The sequence below is a fragment of the Oryzias latipes genome, chromosome 17, assembly GCF_002234675.1.
Source record: "Oryzias latipes chromosome 17, ASM223467v1".
Taxonomy (NCBI): domain Eukaryota; kingdom Metazoa; phylum Chordata; class Actinopteri; order Beloniformes; family Adrianichthyidae; genus Oryzias; species Oryzias latipes.
This window is the reverse complement of record NC_019875.2, coordinates 26,882,162-26,897,048: the sequence shown is the minus strand read 5'-3', so window position 1 is coordinate 26,897,048 and position 14,887 is coordinate 26,882,162. Positions and strand designations below refer to the sequence as shown.

The window sequence follows — 14,887 nt, the reverse complement described above, 5'->3', positions numbered from 1 at the left end:
AAATTAAATAATCAAAATCAGCCATTACTTTTTAGTTGTTGATTAACAGAAGTATTTAAAAAAAAATGAAATAGGGCTGGACAAAAAAGATGGTACTCTATTTCCAAAAAAGACTGAGAAGTAATTGTCCAGGGGTCATGATGAACTCAGGTATGTCCTTTAATCGACATCACAGCTGTTTTCAAACCCATAATCAGTCAGTCTGCCTATTTAAAGGGAGACAAGTAGTCACGTTGCTGTTTTGTGAAAAGGTGTGTACCACACTGACCATGGACAACAAAAAGCAAAGGAGAGAATTGTCCCTGGACATTAGAAACAAAATTATAAACAAACATCGTAAAGGTAAAGGCTATGAAACCATCTCTGAGCAGCTTGATGTTCCTGTGATGACAGTGGCACATATTATTCAGAAGTTTAAGACCCGCAGGACAGTAGCCAACCTCCCTGTACGTGGCCGGAAGAGGAAAATTGATGACAAATTGAGGAGACGGATAGTTGGAACTGTATCCAAAGAGCCCAGAACAACCTCCAAAGACATTAAGGGCAACTCCTAGATCAAGGTACATCAGTGTCAGATCGCACCATTCCTCAATGTTTGACCCAGAGTGGACTTCATGGGAGACGACCTAGGAGGACACCACTGTTGAAAGGAAATCATAAAAAAGCCAGACTGGAATTTGCAAAAATGCATGTTGACAAGCCACAAAGTTTCTGGGTAAATGTCCTTTGGACAGATGAGACAAAACTGGAGCTTTTTGGTAAGCCACATCAACTATATGTTCGAAGACTCAAAAATGAAGCATACAACGAAAATAACACTGTCCCTCCTGTGAAACATGGAGGAGGCTCAGTTCTGTTTTGGGGGTGCTTTGCTGCATCTGGCACAGGGTGTCTTGAAGTTGTGCAAGGTCAAATGAAATCTCCAGATTATCAAGGCATTCTGGATAGAAATGTGCTGCCTAGTGTCAGAAAGCTTGGTCTCAGTCGCAGGTCATGGGTCTTCCAGCAGGACAACGATCCAAAACACACAGCCAAAAAACCCCCAGAATGGCTAAGAGAAAAGCACTGGACTATTCTGAAATGGCCTTCTATGAGCCCAGATCTGAATCCCATTGAACATCTGTGGAAGGAGCTGAAACATGCCAGTTGGACAAGACATCCGTCAAACCTGAGACAACTGGAGCCGTTTGCTCATGAGGAGTGGGCCAAAATACCTGTGGACAGGTGCAGAAGGCTCATTGACAAATACAGAAACCATTTAATTGCAGTGATTGTCTCAAAAGGTAGTGCAACAAAATATTCAGTTATGGGTACCATAATTTTTGTCCAACCCTATTTCATTAGGTTTTTTTTATATATAATTCTATTAATCAAAAACTCAAAAGTAATGGCTAATTTGGATTATTTAATTTTCAATAAATTTTAATTTATTGTTACTTTTGAACGTTTCAAGTCATTTCAGTGAGCATTGTGGACTTTCTTTCCTTAACTGAGGTGCGCCAACAATTTTGTCCACCACTGTAGTTCTACGGGCATGCTGCAGACGACAGGTCGTAGTGAACACATAAGGATAAATAAGGGGGAAATAGAAGAGATTTTTCATTTTTTTCAGCGGATTGCTTAAGCAGCCCATTAGTGCTGTTCAAGTAATAAGTGCGCACTCCTTGCACGCAGCCTGACTGTTAGAATTCAGGAAGTTCGACAACCAGAGACTAGTTTGGGTGGACGTTCTACAGGCACTTAGGTATCACCTTAACACCCCATGCGTGCAGCCTTTGCATGCGATTAAGAGCCAGGTCTTGGACCTTACTAACTACTACAGTGTGGCATTAAGGGCATAAGTCCCATACCCATATGTCATGAGTGCGTGCAACTAACGTTACCCTTCTAAGTACTTTACGATACAAATACTGCATTACGCTGTATGCTGCATTTTCATAAAGTCCTCTGAGTTGACCACACAAGCCTCAGGGGGAACTGCAAAACACACCTGTGCTTCACTTAAAATTCCTTCACCCATGCACACACACATACACACTGATGGCTGCTCTGTTGCCTAACATTAGCACCAACCTGTAACCACCTGGAGCAATGTGGGGTTCAGTGTCTTGCCCAAGGACACTTTGACACTTTGGTGGGCAGGGTGGAAAACCAGCTTTGCGATCTTCCTATTAGAGGTTGACCGCTCTGCCTCTGCAGAGTTCTGATATAACCTTTTGCTCGATTTTTTTGTTATTTTCTTATTAATGACTAGAGTGAGACGTTAAGGCACCGTGAGACGATAGGTGCCTGTAACTTACATTATCCTTACAAAAATTTCACGATACGCTTACCATGACGATGGTACGTTCCATCTTCACAACATTCCTTAAAATGGCCTGCTCCATCAGACCCATCTCTTAAGAAAAAGCTGCTCCCGCCTACAACCCTCCAAAAAGTCTCAGCCCCTGTATGTTTCCACCCCTCCAAACGCATGCATGTGACTAAGGCATTAATATGACTATTGTTGTGTTGCAACTGTTGGCTCAGTAACAAATGATTCTCTGGCTTAGAAAAGGCAGAGAATTCCTCTGCTGAAAATTGAAGGGGTTAAAAATGCCTCACTTACCTCATGAAATCATTTTCTGCCTGGGAACGTTGTAGCCCCCCCATCCCCTGGTGTGAAATGATGATGCATCTTGTGCTTGTGTAAGCCAGTGCCAGTGCAAAGCATCTTCATGCTAATCGGCTAATCCTTTTATCTCAAGTCTGGACCAATGCAGTGAAATCCTAACAAAACAGGGTTTTTTAGGAAGATCCCCATGGCTGTGTCCACCAGCTTAGAGGAGGAAGGAGGCATGATCATGAGAGGGAACCCCGGGGTGGCAAGGGCAAGACTTCATCCACAGGGCCGGGCAGGCTCTCGCCCCCTGCCGTCTGGAGGGGCTGAGTGGCTCAGCAGGTCCCACCATTTAGAAGGGCAGGGGCACATCCCCCCCAACAGTTTCCAATCTCGTCCTCTCGTCCACCAATATGGTTACCCTTTGCCCCCCTAAGGCTTCATATTTGGGCCTTGATAAATGGCTGCGGAAGAAGTCCTGCGTGTCTCTGGAGGCTTGACTCTCTCCGATATTGAACCGGCGGCGGTGCTGTTGGAATACTGAGGAGTCAGACTGGCCTCGGCAGAAAAGCAAGATTTCCCATGCAGGAGAGAAAGAGCGCTCCGCTCTTATCTGATCTACTTTGGCGCCACTGTCAGATAAACAATTTCAAGACAAATAAAAGCCCAATTATTATAAAGCCACCCAAGTTTAGGTGATGAATTATCAGTAAGCCGTGTGCTTGTTTCCTTGGCACAGACTTGGCTGCACAGTTTCTTTCTCAGAGAGACTTCAAATTCAAATAAATACTCCCAGGTTTTGGCAGGCGGGATCTCGTAGGTTATTATTCCGCCTCTGGTCACATATAAAATGAATTTATTGGCAACTTGAATAATTGCTCAGTTTGCTAACATGAAGGTTTGCCGTGTTTCCCGGGATTTGATGTGGCCAGAAATATCCAAGTTTATTAGTGCCGACTGGTCTGCCACTCAAATTTAGGTTCATTATAAAATAATCAGGGTGTTTGATGGGTGACGCTGTAGGAGCAGCGCTCAGCAACAGGAAACATTCGGTTTCCTCTGCACAGGTGAATGATGTTGTGTGCATTGGGATGCTGGGCTTTGGCCACGGGAGAATAAACACGATACTTGGGTTTTTGTGGGTGTTTGGATGTTGTCTCTCTAGTGTATTGACATCAAAAAGTCGCACCTTACTTTTGTGTGCCACTTGCATATTGTGTGTGTATGTGAGCGGTCTTCCATGTATGACACACATCCCTCCAGTGTTTGACTTTGGTAAGCGGCTTATCTGCCTGGTGTGGGAGTCTGTTTCAGGCTCTAACCTTTTGCTGCTTTTGCAGACAAAGGACTATTTTTTTGCCGCCCCTTGATAAGGAAAGAGACAAAAGTAGCTCTCAAAGCCGCCGTGTCTCTAATGGCGTCCTGTGTGAGCGTGTTGCCGCAGTGACAAGCCTTCTCCCATGGGGATGTGGGAGTAAATGGGGAAGGTGGAACATAGAGGTGTGAGAGAATGAAACAGTGTCAACATTTAGTCGTAACACGTTGTAGAGTGCTAAAGAAGTGCAAAAGCACCAAGCTTGTGAGTGTATTATTTTTATGTGGGTGCCTTAATAAACATGCAAAAACGAAAGTTCAGTTTTTTTGGGCCAAATGTTGAGGTTAAATTACATTTTTTAAAATCAAAGATTCCATTTGTTGGACATAGTGTCATAAGCAGCTCAAAGATGAACCTTTAACTTAAAAAAAGACAATAAATTCCTTTTTTTGTTTTGTTTTTTAGGTGAAAGATGAGAAGCTGTGCTCCTTCCGACCTCAGCAATCACTGAAGTTGTACAAGTTATCTAACAATCCACCACGAAGGGTTGAATCCCCGCTGCGAGCCATCAGGCCTCTGGAAAGTTTGCATACAACAGCACAATGGCTTCTGCACAGTGGAGGGGTCCAGTGTTTGGCTGCCTCCTGTTCCTTCTCCTTTGCTTTCAGTGTTCACAAGGTAAGTTGCCATGGATTCCTCTTGCAAATATCTCCCCAGAATGTGCTGGATTCATGAACGTACTATGTTGTGGTTACTTTCGAAATGTCAGAGACTCACACGCACTAACGAAAACCAGATTTTCTTCTGTGTTTTACCCTTGAACTTCAAAAAGGTGTTTCAAATTCTTTTTAAAAAACTCAAGTCCGAGTGTCACAGCGACTTTGGGCAGTGAAACACAATTTAAAGTCCGACTCGTGACTTTATTTGAAAAAAAAAAAAAAATTGGCACAGCCTTGATTTGCATTTCAAACAAATTGTTCTGACGGTCAGCGTACTTGAAACCATCAAAAGCAACAGTGAAGGATGTAAAAATTCTCCTGCTCGGTTATAAAAAGTTTGGAATGACCTGTTTTCCTCCAAGTCTGATTGGTGCACTCAGCTCTAAGTGAGTCTTGTGACAAAACGCTGTCAGTTAAATGTCAAGTAAAGCCTCTGATGTTAGTGTCTCCACTGATAATGATCATTTTCCTTTTTTTTTCTCATTTTACCGCCAAACACAGTAAACTAGTGTCACGCCTGTGTGTGAAGCATTTGTTACAGTTAAAGAAGTAAAAAACTTTATTCAATTCTACTTGGATTTGACTTTTCCCCCCACTTTTTCTAAATAATTGAAATCATTTATTACATTTCTTTGTCTCAGGCCTCTCTGGGTTGCACACTTTATACGTAAAGGCAGATTTCTGTGTGACACGTAACTCCTGCAGTATTTCTTTTTTCTTTCTTTCTCCAAGATTCACAGATTTAGATAATGAGGAAGATAGATTTCTTTTGCCTCAAAAGTAGATCTCTGATTTGGTCTGGCTCAAAAACTGAGTTGAATCGTGTAATTTCTAAAGGAGGAATCCTGCTTTGGTATGCAGAAAGTGCAAGTTTTGGGTTTCAGTTGATGTGAGGGCTCTCAGGCTCAAGAATGCATATTTGCCGATCCGTCAATGAAAAGGGCGCATGTGTGTGTGGGTCCATCTGAAAACAATATCTGATTCTATCCACATGCCACTCACCTTCAGCCTGTCCAGCCCTGAGGGCCTGCCTCTCGGTACTTGTGATCTACTTTCCATTACTTCCTGCAATGCAAACTCCACTTAATAATTAACTCCTGTCCCTCAACAGGAGAGGGTATAATTGGGTTATGATTTTTCCCCAAAACACTCCTCTGGCTTTGAAATACTCGCTGACCTACCTGAAAAGATCACTGTGGGAAAAAGAAATGCTTTGTTTTGATAAAAGAGCTTATTCTAATAGAACCCAATATTCTAGGTAATTGCAGGATGAAGATGGGTCAACATCTTGATTCCTTTTTATATCTTTCAGGTTATAAAGTCACCCCTGTTAAATAAACTAAAATATTTAGCGAGGGGGCATCAGTGGGACTTGTCCTTTAAATATCACATTCTGTGAACACTTTTGCAACCAGAGAGGACTTAAAGTCTCACATTTGCGGTTGTAAAAAATGGAAAAGCTTCAAGTTTTTATGTCACACATGCAACCTTTTGCCCACCGATTTCCTCTGCTACAACGTTTTTATGCATAATAAATGGCAGGGCCTTTGCAGGTCCTTTACTTGATGCCCCTTTTTTTGTCTTCAGATGTTTTCCAGAATCTAAATTTAAAAATAAAAGACCCCTGCTACTGTAGGGTTTTGAATTTGCTTTGCAAATATTTGTTGGCATTAGCTCTTCTCATAAAACTGTGAAGGTGTTTTTTTTTATTTTATTTTACTAGCAGCAAAACATTCATTAAAGCCATCCACCAGCAGACTTCTTTCCCTAAAATGCACATTCGGATAGTCATTTGTAAATGTCTGCGGCGAGAATACATTAAGGCTTTCTTCCATTGCCTTTTCCATTAATGTTGCAATGGCTCAGGTGAAGCTGCACAACAGTCAGTCTGTTAATCCTTGCTGAAGGTATTTTGTTCTCCAAAAGAGCCTTTGATTTGCTTTTATCACACATTTAAGACCAATTTTTAGGGGAAAAGTGGGTTTGTAGAACTTTTGCTGTCTTTTTTCCCTAATTAGATAATAAAAATTGCCGCCTGAGCACATCTTATAAGCTACTCCGGCTTTGTGGGTATCCATTATTTGAATCATTAAAATACTTGACAGCTGCTTAAAGAAAGCTTTAGCTGCTTATTTGTAGAGGATAAGTGGAATCACAAAGCAGAAACACTTATGATTTGCAAATAAAAATTTAATATTTCAGTAGTTTATCAAAGACCAAATGTAGAATTTGTAAACTTAATTAATTAGGTTAAAAATACAACATCTGACACAAAGTTTTAGTGTTGATAATTCCAAACAAATGTGGTAAAAACTAAATCTTTCCTGATATTTTTACTAGAGGACAGACCATTAACGATACTTTTACCATTTTACTACTTTGGGAGCCACTCAACCGAACCTTACTGCCGAAAAGTTTGCAGAAAACCAGAAAGGATTATTCCAAAAAAAAAACAATCTTGTGAAATACTAACACAAAAACAACAGTTTTCAAAGAATGAAACAAATTTTAGCATAAAAAGAAACTGATTTTCATTTAAATTGGCCAACAAATTTAACATTTTAGTGCTTCAGAACAGCAAAACAACAGAACATCTGGTAGGAAACTGAAGCCGCAATGACCTCTTAAAAACACAATTTAAACACAAGTATTGTTCAGTCCCATATTTATGAGCTCGTAAAAAACACAGTAGGATCTCAATAATCTGATGCTTTTATTTGTTTAAACAGTTTGTTAAATTCTGTGGTATGATTAGAGAAACCTTTACAACCTGACGCAGAAGTCCTACAAAATTCTTTCTTTTAAGAGATTATCGAAAATCTTACTTTATGCACACATCCAGCTCTTTAAAATTATTTCTTTGGGGAGTAATGCTCTTTGAAATTACACAAAACATTTGGTTGCACGAGTCTGAGTACATATTGTCTGTATTTTGGTATATATGTTGTATTGATTTTATTGGTGATTGTCTGTATCTGCTGTGTGTTCCACCGGTAAAGGAAGAAAAATGTAATTAAAAAAGATTTGATTGGAAAAACTAAGTAGACACATAAAAACATCAGCTGACAAACAAGAAAGTAATTATTTTGCTTTAAAAAATACAGATATTCTTTATAGCTTATCATTAATGAGGAGAATTCTGTGCAAAGATGGCATTCAGAAAAATGTAAGTCTTTAACTGCCCATTATCCATACATTTATGGTAATATTGTATCCACTGACAGCTTAAAAAGGGCATTGCCTGGCAGGTTTAATTCTCATCTCATAGCTTGAGTCTTTCCGCTCAGCTGTGCGAAGCTTTACAACTTAGCGTTCATCTGAACTGTTAACCATCTGTTTCAGAACTTCACTGGTGCATTAAACTCAGAAAAACCTCCAGTAAACACCCCTTTGTACACACAGGCACAGTTAGCATCTTTGTGGTGAGCGTAGTGGTGCACTTTTTTTTCCATGGGAGAGTGAGCTGGAATAACACATATTGTGCAAATATTTATGAATAAAAGTACTTCAGTATAGAAATAAAGACACAAAAACAGGATAAAAGGTAAGGACACATATTTTGGTTCCCCTCGTTTGATAACAATTTTTGATTTTTGTTAAAGTGAGAAATTAGGTGATGTCACTTGACTAGTTGTTTTCTAAAAAAGTTCATTTAAAAACTATAATATTTGATTTTTAATCATTACCATCCTGGCTGGAAATGGCATCACCAGACCCCATTCTTCTCAAAACAAGAAAATGTGTGAGACAATTGTTGAAATGCACCGCAAAAACCCAGGATTGAAGCTTGTGTGAAAACAAAACCAACAGCTGTTTAATCCATCAACACTGTTTTTTTACATATGCAAAGGTTGTACCCACTTTCTCTTATGTATCCTCTTTTATTGAAAACAAATGTATTCAATACTTTTTCACCGTTTGGGCTGTCTACAGTAAATAGATTCCACTGGTACATAAATATTTTCTTAAATGTACCTATTTTTATTGTATTTTATGATTTTTTGCAAAATTGTGTGTAAACAGGGACATTTGACATTCATTGCATATTTCTGTTCTATAACAGTCAGACTGCAAGTTTCACGAAGGCAACTTTAGACCAGCTTATTTACCTATTTTCAGAACACCAGCATGCAGAGAAAACAAACACCTTGCTTTTACATTAGGTCAATACAAGCAATCTTTAACCCCTTGCTCCCTCAGCTTATTTATAAATAATGTTTTTCATTTTTTTCTTCAAAATAGGTAATATTAAATCAAGTGGCTTAATTGGTATGTTACGAATTAGTAACATGGGGTGTGATGGGGTTAAATAATCTTGTCAATCTTTTTTACCGGTTTATTAAAAGACCCATTATAGTTTCAAGGAAAATACAAAACAACAAGAATACTAAGAACTTCAGTCTCAAACAGTTGCCCTTGATGCAAAATCTGGTCTAAGAAAAACAAATATAAAAACCTTTATTTCATCTAAAGATTTAAACCGTTTAGCATTGAAGTAAACAAAAAATGATGCTCTTTCAAATACAAGAGTGGAGTGGCTGCATCTTAAGAGGAACACAGTTGTGTTCCCTTGAGGCTTGTACGGCCACCTCATGGGATGTCATGCCACACACTGATACTTAAGCGCCCGTGGGATGCTCACGCAAACTACTCTTGAATGTCTGATTTCCTCATTTCTAACAGGTCAAGCTGCAATCAAGGAGCGCATAATTATGAATTGAACAGGCTAATGGGTTTCTTGTGGAGTGTGCATGGTGTGGGGTGTTTAAAAAAGTAAAAAATCCTTTCGATACATCTGCGTCTCACCTACTTCCCCCTTTGATGTTGTATAAGTATTTACTGTTACCTGCAGCATGCCCGTATAGGTAAAAAATGTGTATGAACAGTTTCACCCTATGGGTTCACCGAGCAGTCTATGATATTTTGTGCGGGACACCTACGCACCCCGTGCAGGTTTGCCCATTTTTTTGCCCGCAGACAGGTTTGTACCCCCCCCATGGTGGCAGTTTTTACTTAGGCTTTAGGCTTTTAACATCAAGACCCAATCTAAAACTTTCATTTCATTTTAGATCTTTTTGAAAGACTTTTTGGCAATATCTGGTCAAGCAAGCAAATCCTCCAAATAAGAGCAGAATTAAGCGTTAAATCATGCATGTTGCTTTCACAAAGACCTAAAAAAGGAAAAAAGATGTCCTTAACACCTCATTAAACATTATATCTTGTCAGCTAAAGTATAAGTTTACTGTAAGAAATGACAGAGGTTCAGATAAAAGGACACTGTGTTATCAAATATTTGGACTCTGTCAAGATAAAACAGACAGTCAATGTTTTTTTTTTTTTTGTTCTTTTCGTGCCCCTCCAGTTTGGTATCATCTGTGTTTTTTAGCAGCTTAGTGCTTAACTCATTTGACTCCTTTGAGCTGTTGGTGCCTGTAGAAATGTGAGCAAAGACATTTGTTCTTTTTCCCTCCGTGCAATTTGCAGACCATGCATGTTAGATGAGTCATGTCTTGTCCTTCCAACTCGCACTAAAAATGGATCCAACTGTTCTCAAAATGATGACAAATTTAATTAGAAATATTTTAACGGGTTTTGATTTCCATCTCTTTTTTTAAATGTTTAATGTCAATCTTTTGAATGTTTAAAGTTTAGCTTCTAAACTTCTCATATATCTCATGCTCTTTTTAGATTTTTTTTTAACTCCATTTCTCCCTCAGCCTTGTGCTGCTGCAGAACAGACACATGAAATGATGCTTCTGCCAGAGCAAAGTAGGTCATGTGGGTATCCGATTTGTCGTAGATCTTTCAGACTACTTTGCCGCATCGTCTAACGACATAAAAGACGACATCCAGAATCAAAAGTGGCAACGGCAAAGATGGAGGAAGTGCACGGCTACATGTCTTCAGTGGATGAATGAGGACTGTTATGTGGCTCATTAAACTGAAGAAAGACATATTAATGTTGCACAGTCGGTGTCAACACATTTTTTTTTTTTAGGTTTCGGGCCTAATGTTGCACAAAAGTCCTGTGAAAACTGTGTCTGTGGAGGTGGACATTAGAGACATGCTTGTGTGGTTCCGGCGGAAGCATTTCAGAACTATGGGGGAGAAAAACAATCTGCATTCTTTGATAAAAAAAATTCCAGAGGAAAATGTTTGGCTGGAACCCTGAAAAGACATGATTTCAAACTCCTGGCACTTTGGATAACACACTGTACACCTCTCGCTGGGCTGGATTGTGTTAATGGTGAAAGATTCCTCTGTTGAACCCACCAGCTCGCTTGTGTTTCTCCCCAAAAGGTTACAAAGGTTAACGCTACGTCTCTGCACAACATTTGTCTCAAGCAGTGCCATACAGTGCGCTGACGGAGAGCCCTCCCTCGTGCCACGCTGGTATTTCTAGTCTGAGGGTTGACAGAAGAGGGGGAGGCTTTTGTGCTCCAACTCCTCTCTGGCCCAGGGCCATACATATCCAGTCTGTCATCCATTGATATGCTTGGCTTGCCATTTTATAATTCATATTGAATGTTGCGGGTCCATGGTAGGGCGATCATGAATTATCTGCTAAACCGTGGGAGATTCACAGATGACTGGTCAATCTGTGTGGTGAGAACAAGCATAGAGGAATAAAAAAAAAAAAAGAGGGGATACATCAGTCTTTTATTGAAATTGTGCCCAATTGGAAGCATTTCAAAAAAATAAGGCAGGGGTTCATCATCCCAATTGAATGGACTCTCCATCAAAGGAGAAGTTACATGGAGACAGAACATTTTTCTCGTTTTCTCCTTTTTTTCCCTCTTTAATCTGCCAATTCAATATTGTCAGGAATTTTTCCCAACTCCTCCTGCAGCGGCTGCTTTCGCATGTCTGCACAGTGTGCGAAATGTGTGTCTGTGTGAGGCTGCCCTGTTTTAATAACAGCCTGGAAAGTTTTGAATCATAAGAGAACATGAAACAGAAATGAGCCAGACCCACATGAATCTCCAGGATCAGGATTTCACTCAGAGGAAATGAAATACAATATCACCCTCGATGGGGTCATCTTAGATTTACTCCAATAGAAATTTCCTGAGTGCCTTTTTGGAAAAGCAGAAGCAGGGAGGAATCTTTCCATCCTGTACTTTAGGTGGGACTCTTTCCCCTTTGGAAGTCTCCTGCACTATTGTGTGTTTTGGAGCTGATTGCACAGTCTCAGTTACACGGCAAATTGATGAACGAGGTCTTAATTTAATGGGCACACACTGCAGTTGTCCTTAATTTTATTTGCCAAACATGCATTAAATCCTTATTTCTTGAAGCATCTCAAGTCACAGGGCTTACCTTTTTTTTTTCAGGCGTCCTAATTTTATTAAAACCTAATTCCGGTTTCCAAGCAGGGAAAAAGCTGGACTCCAATTCAAAAACTTTTTGGACTGTCTGTTAAAGGCGCTGTTTCACAAGGGGGGGCTTCAGCTGTCATAACAAAGCATTGCATTTAATCTCGAAAGGAAGCAGAGATGTTTGAAACAGAAATCAAGGCCTTGCTGTGAAAGGTGCAGATTCCTTCTGCCTTTCATTGTGTTTTGGGAGGTGTTTGCCAACTCTGGAGCACAGCTAACTACTGAAGCAACAAGAACCTGTCGCACGTTTCGCATGTTTTAACGTTAGCGGGAGTTTAAAAAGGCCCGGAGGCATGTCAGAACTAATTCATTTGAACTGAAGGAACAATAACACAACAAACAAGCAAAACCAAAAGCTAGAAAAGTATAGAACATTTTTGTGTTTAGGCAATGATCGCTGTTATACCTGCAGCCTATTTTTAAAGCACAACATCTGTCTTTTTCTTTGATCCTGACATATATTTGAAGTAGTAATTTTTCAATGAGATCAGGCATGGAAGGAGTGCGTTGAAGAACAGAAATGTCATTTTGACAAAAGACATTTTCAAAATAAAAATGATTAGAAGAGGGAGAATGTAGTTCAACTGTTTTGTGTTTCCTGCTCATTCAGATATGTCATTACAGGTAAGATCTCTGATTTTTTGTTTTGTTTTATGACTAAGGTTGTGACTTGCTCTGCAAATTGTAGACTTAGAAGTTATGTCAACAGTGGGTAAAGAACAGCAATCAATAAAAAACATAGTGGTGGGGCTGATAAATGTGCTTTTTGTTACTGAAATGTGTTCGCAGAGATTTCCAGTGAGAGGGACTGATGATTAAATATAAGCCTGAACTGGTTCCACTGTGGTTCAACAGGCACTGGTTTCTGTTTCACTCACTCTCACAAGGCTAATGGTCATATATGATGTGAGTCAGTGTAATGATGTGTGTAAGGTCCCTGTGTGTCTGCCAGCTAGCCCGTGCTACAGGCCATGAATGTGGCTCTGTTGAATTTGCTGCTTTAGTAATCTCCTCAGGCTGGGAGTCTGTGCCACGGAGCATGACCACACATTTTTTGTCTAGGAATTAAATGTCACCTCAGGGCGGGTCACCTGCAAACAAAAGGCCACCAGCCGATTTGCAGGTATAAACAGTCTCAGATAAGGAAGCCCTCTCCTGCCGGGCAGGAAATTGAATAAGTACGGAGCAAGAGAAAAAGTCGGCGAAACAGCCAAGCACAAAGAACGTTTTTGTTTGCCCTATTCTATCAGTATTGACCTCGTGTAGCGTTTATCCGCATTGAGTGTGTACGGCACAATGGTTTTATCGAAGATGAGGAGCAGGAAGCTGTCTGTCATCTAGATCTCCCCATCTGGGTATCTGTTATCAGCGCTCCTGTTTTTCTGCTCACATTGACCGGAATGCTGGTGGAAGGGAATGAAGCAAGGTCATCACGCTCAAGTCAATCAAAGTGGTCAGCGTTGCAGAGATAGCAGGGGGTTACTGCCAAGGAATGTGATTTTTCTTTTCTGTGAATTTTCTGATAAATCGCTGAAACACGGACAAAGGTGCAAACAAAGTTTACAACTCTGAACTCCATGTATATTTACAACCCTGAAAGGGTAAAAGTCTATAAAAATAATGGCCATTGAACAAGCTATCGCAGCAAAAAAAGGTTTTGGCAGCATGTGCATGCAGAAAGTATTTTTCTAGGTGGTTGTGATCCCTACTTTTCAACAGAGCCGGAGTTAAATCTTAAACATCTAAAGTTGCCGGTGATACCTAAATAATGCAATATTCAGTCGTTGACGCAATTGACGTGAATCAGCTGATTCTGACATGGAAAAAAGCATGTGTTGCAAATCAGCTTTGCACTAATAAGCAACGCATTAGCCTCATTTCCACTGAGCAGTCCTGTTTGGTTTAGAATAGTCCAGGTAATTAAGGTTAGCTTTTCCACTCAAAGTTGGACCATCACAGCGCGTGCGGTGTGAAGCTAACAACAATAATAGGGGTCATCCAGCAGCTCATTGTGTTCCGCTTTTAGTACTTCATTGATCCAAAGCATTTTGTTGTTTGAGAGAAGATTGTGGGCGGCGAAGAGGAATACAGCCGCTTTCTTGCAGCTCTCTTTTGTCATAATGACCTTCAGCCAATCAATGGGTTTCTACAGTAGCTCTTCCCTAACCGGTCCGTTCCATTTTTCTATAGACCTACAACCAAAAGGAGCCCAAAAATTGTACGATTTAGTCCGACTTAATGCGTCTATTTTATAATAGAAACGCTTTAAATCCGGGAGTGGTCCGGTTCTGTTCAGTAAAAATGAGGCTAGATTAGATTAGATTAGATTTGCTTTATTGTCATTGTCTGTTGTACAATAAAATTGAAGCAACACCATTTCAGTGCAAGAACAGCAAGGAACAACGACATACAACATACAGTCTGGGGGCGATGCTGGCTGTGCAGACTCTTCCTGGAAGGGGCGGTTCCTCACTTTGTGATGTCACAATGTGAGGACCCACTCGTTTTCGTTGATTGGGAGAGGCTCGTGCTCAGAGCCCAGGTTTTTAGAGGAATACTTAGAAATGTGTGAATGGATCAAAATATCACTTTGGGGTTGTTTTTTTGTGGGGAATGGTCATTATAATACTTTAAGAAAACAGAGTATGACCATGTGCACTGTGCAAAGAAGCGTTTTAGTGCTGTTCATTTGAATAGTGTGTGCTTCTTGCGCACAGCCTGGCTGTTAGAAATAAGGAAATTAAACTGTCAGATTGTTGTTTCTGTGGATCTCCTATGGGTGTCTGACAAACACTTACATATCACCAGCACACCCTGTGCGTGCAGCATCTGGGCGTGGTCCGTTAAGAGTCAGTACTCGTAGAGTAGAGTGTGG

The 14,887-nt window shown here is 40.3% G+C and overlaps 1 protein-coding gene across 19 annotated transcripts in view; it reads left to right on the top strand.

Annotated features, from left to right (window-relative positions):
• LOC101172768 (adhesion G protein-coupled receptor L2) overlaps positions 1-14,887 on the top strand; it is a 102,988-nt gene that overhangs the window by 21,960 nt on the left and 66,141 nt on the right. For all 19 annotated transcript variants that reach the window (XM_023965755.1, XM_023965754.1, XM_011486950.3 and 16 more), the window contains exon 2: positions 4,380-4,592. In XM_023965755.1, the coding sequence (XP_023821523.1) occupies positions 4,517-4,592 (76 nt within the window). In that variant the 5' untranslated portion in view covers positions 4,380-4,516. The remainder of the gene's footprint in view (positions 1-4,379; positions 4,593-14,887) is intronic.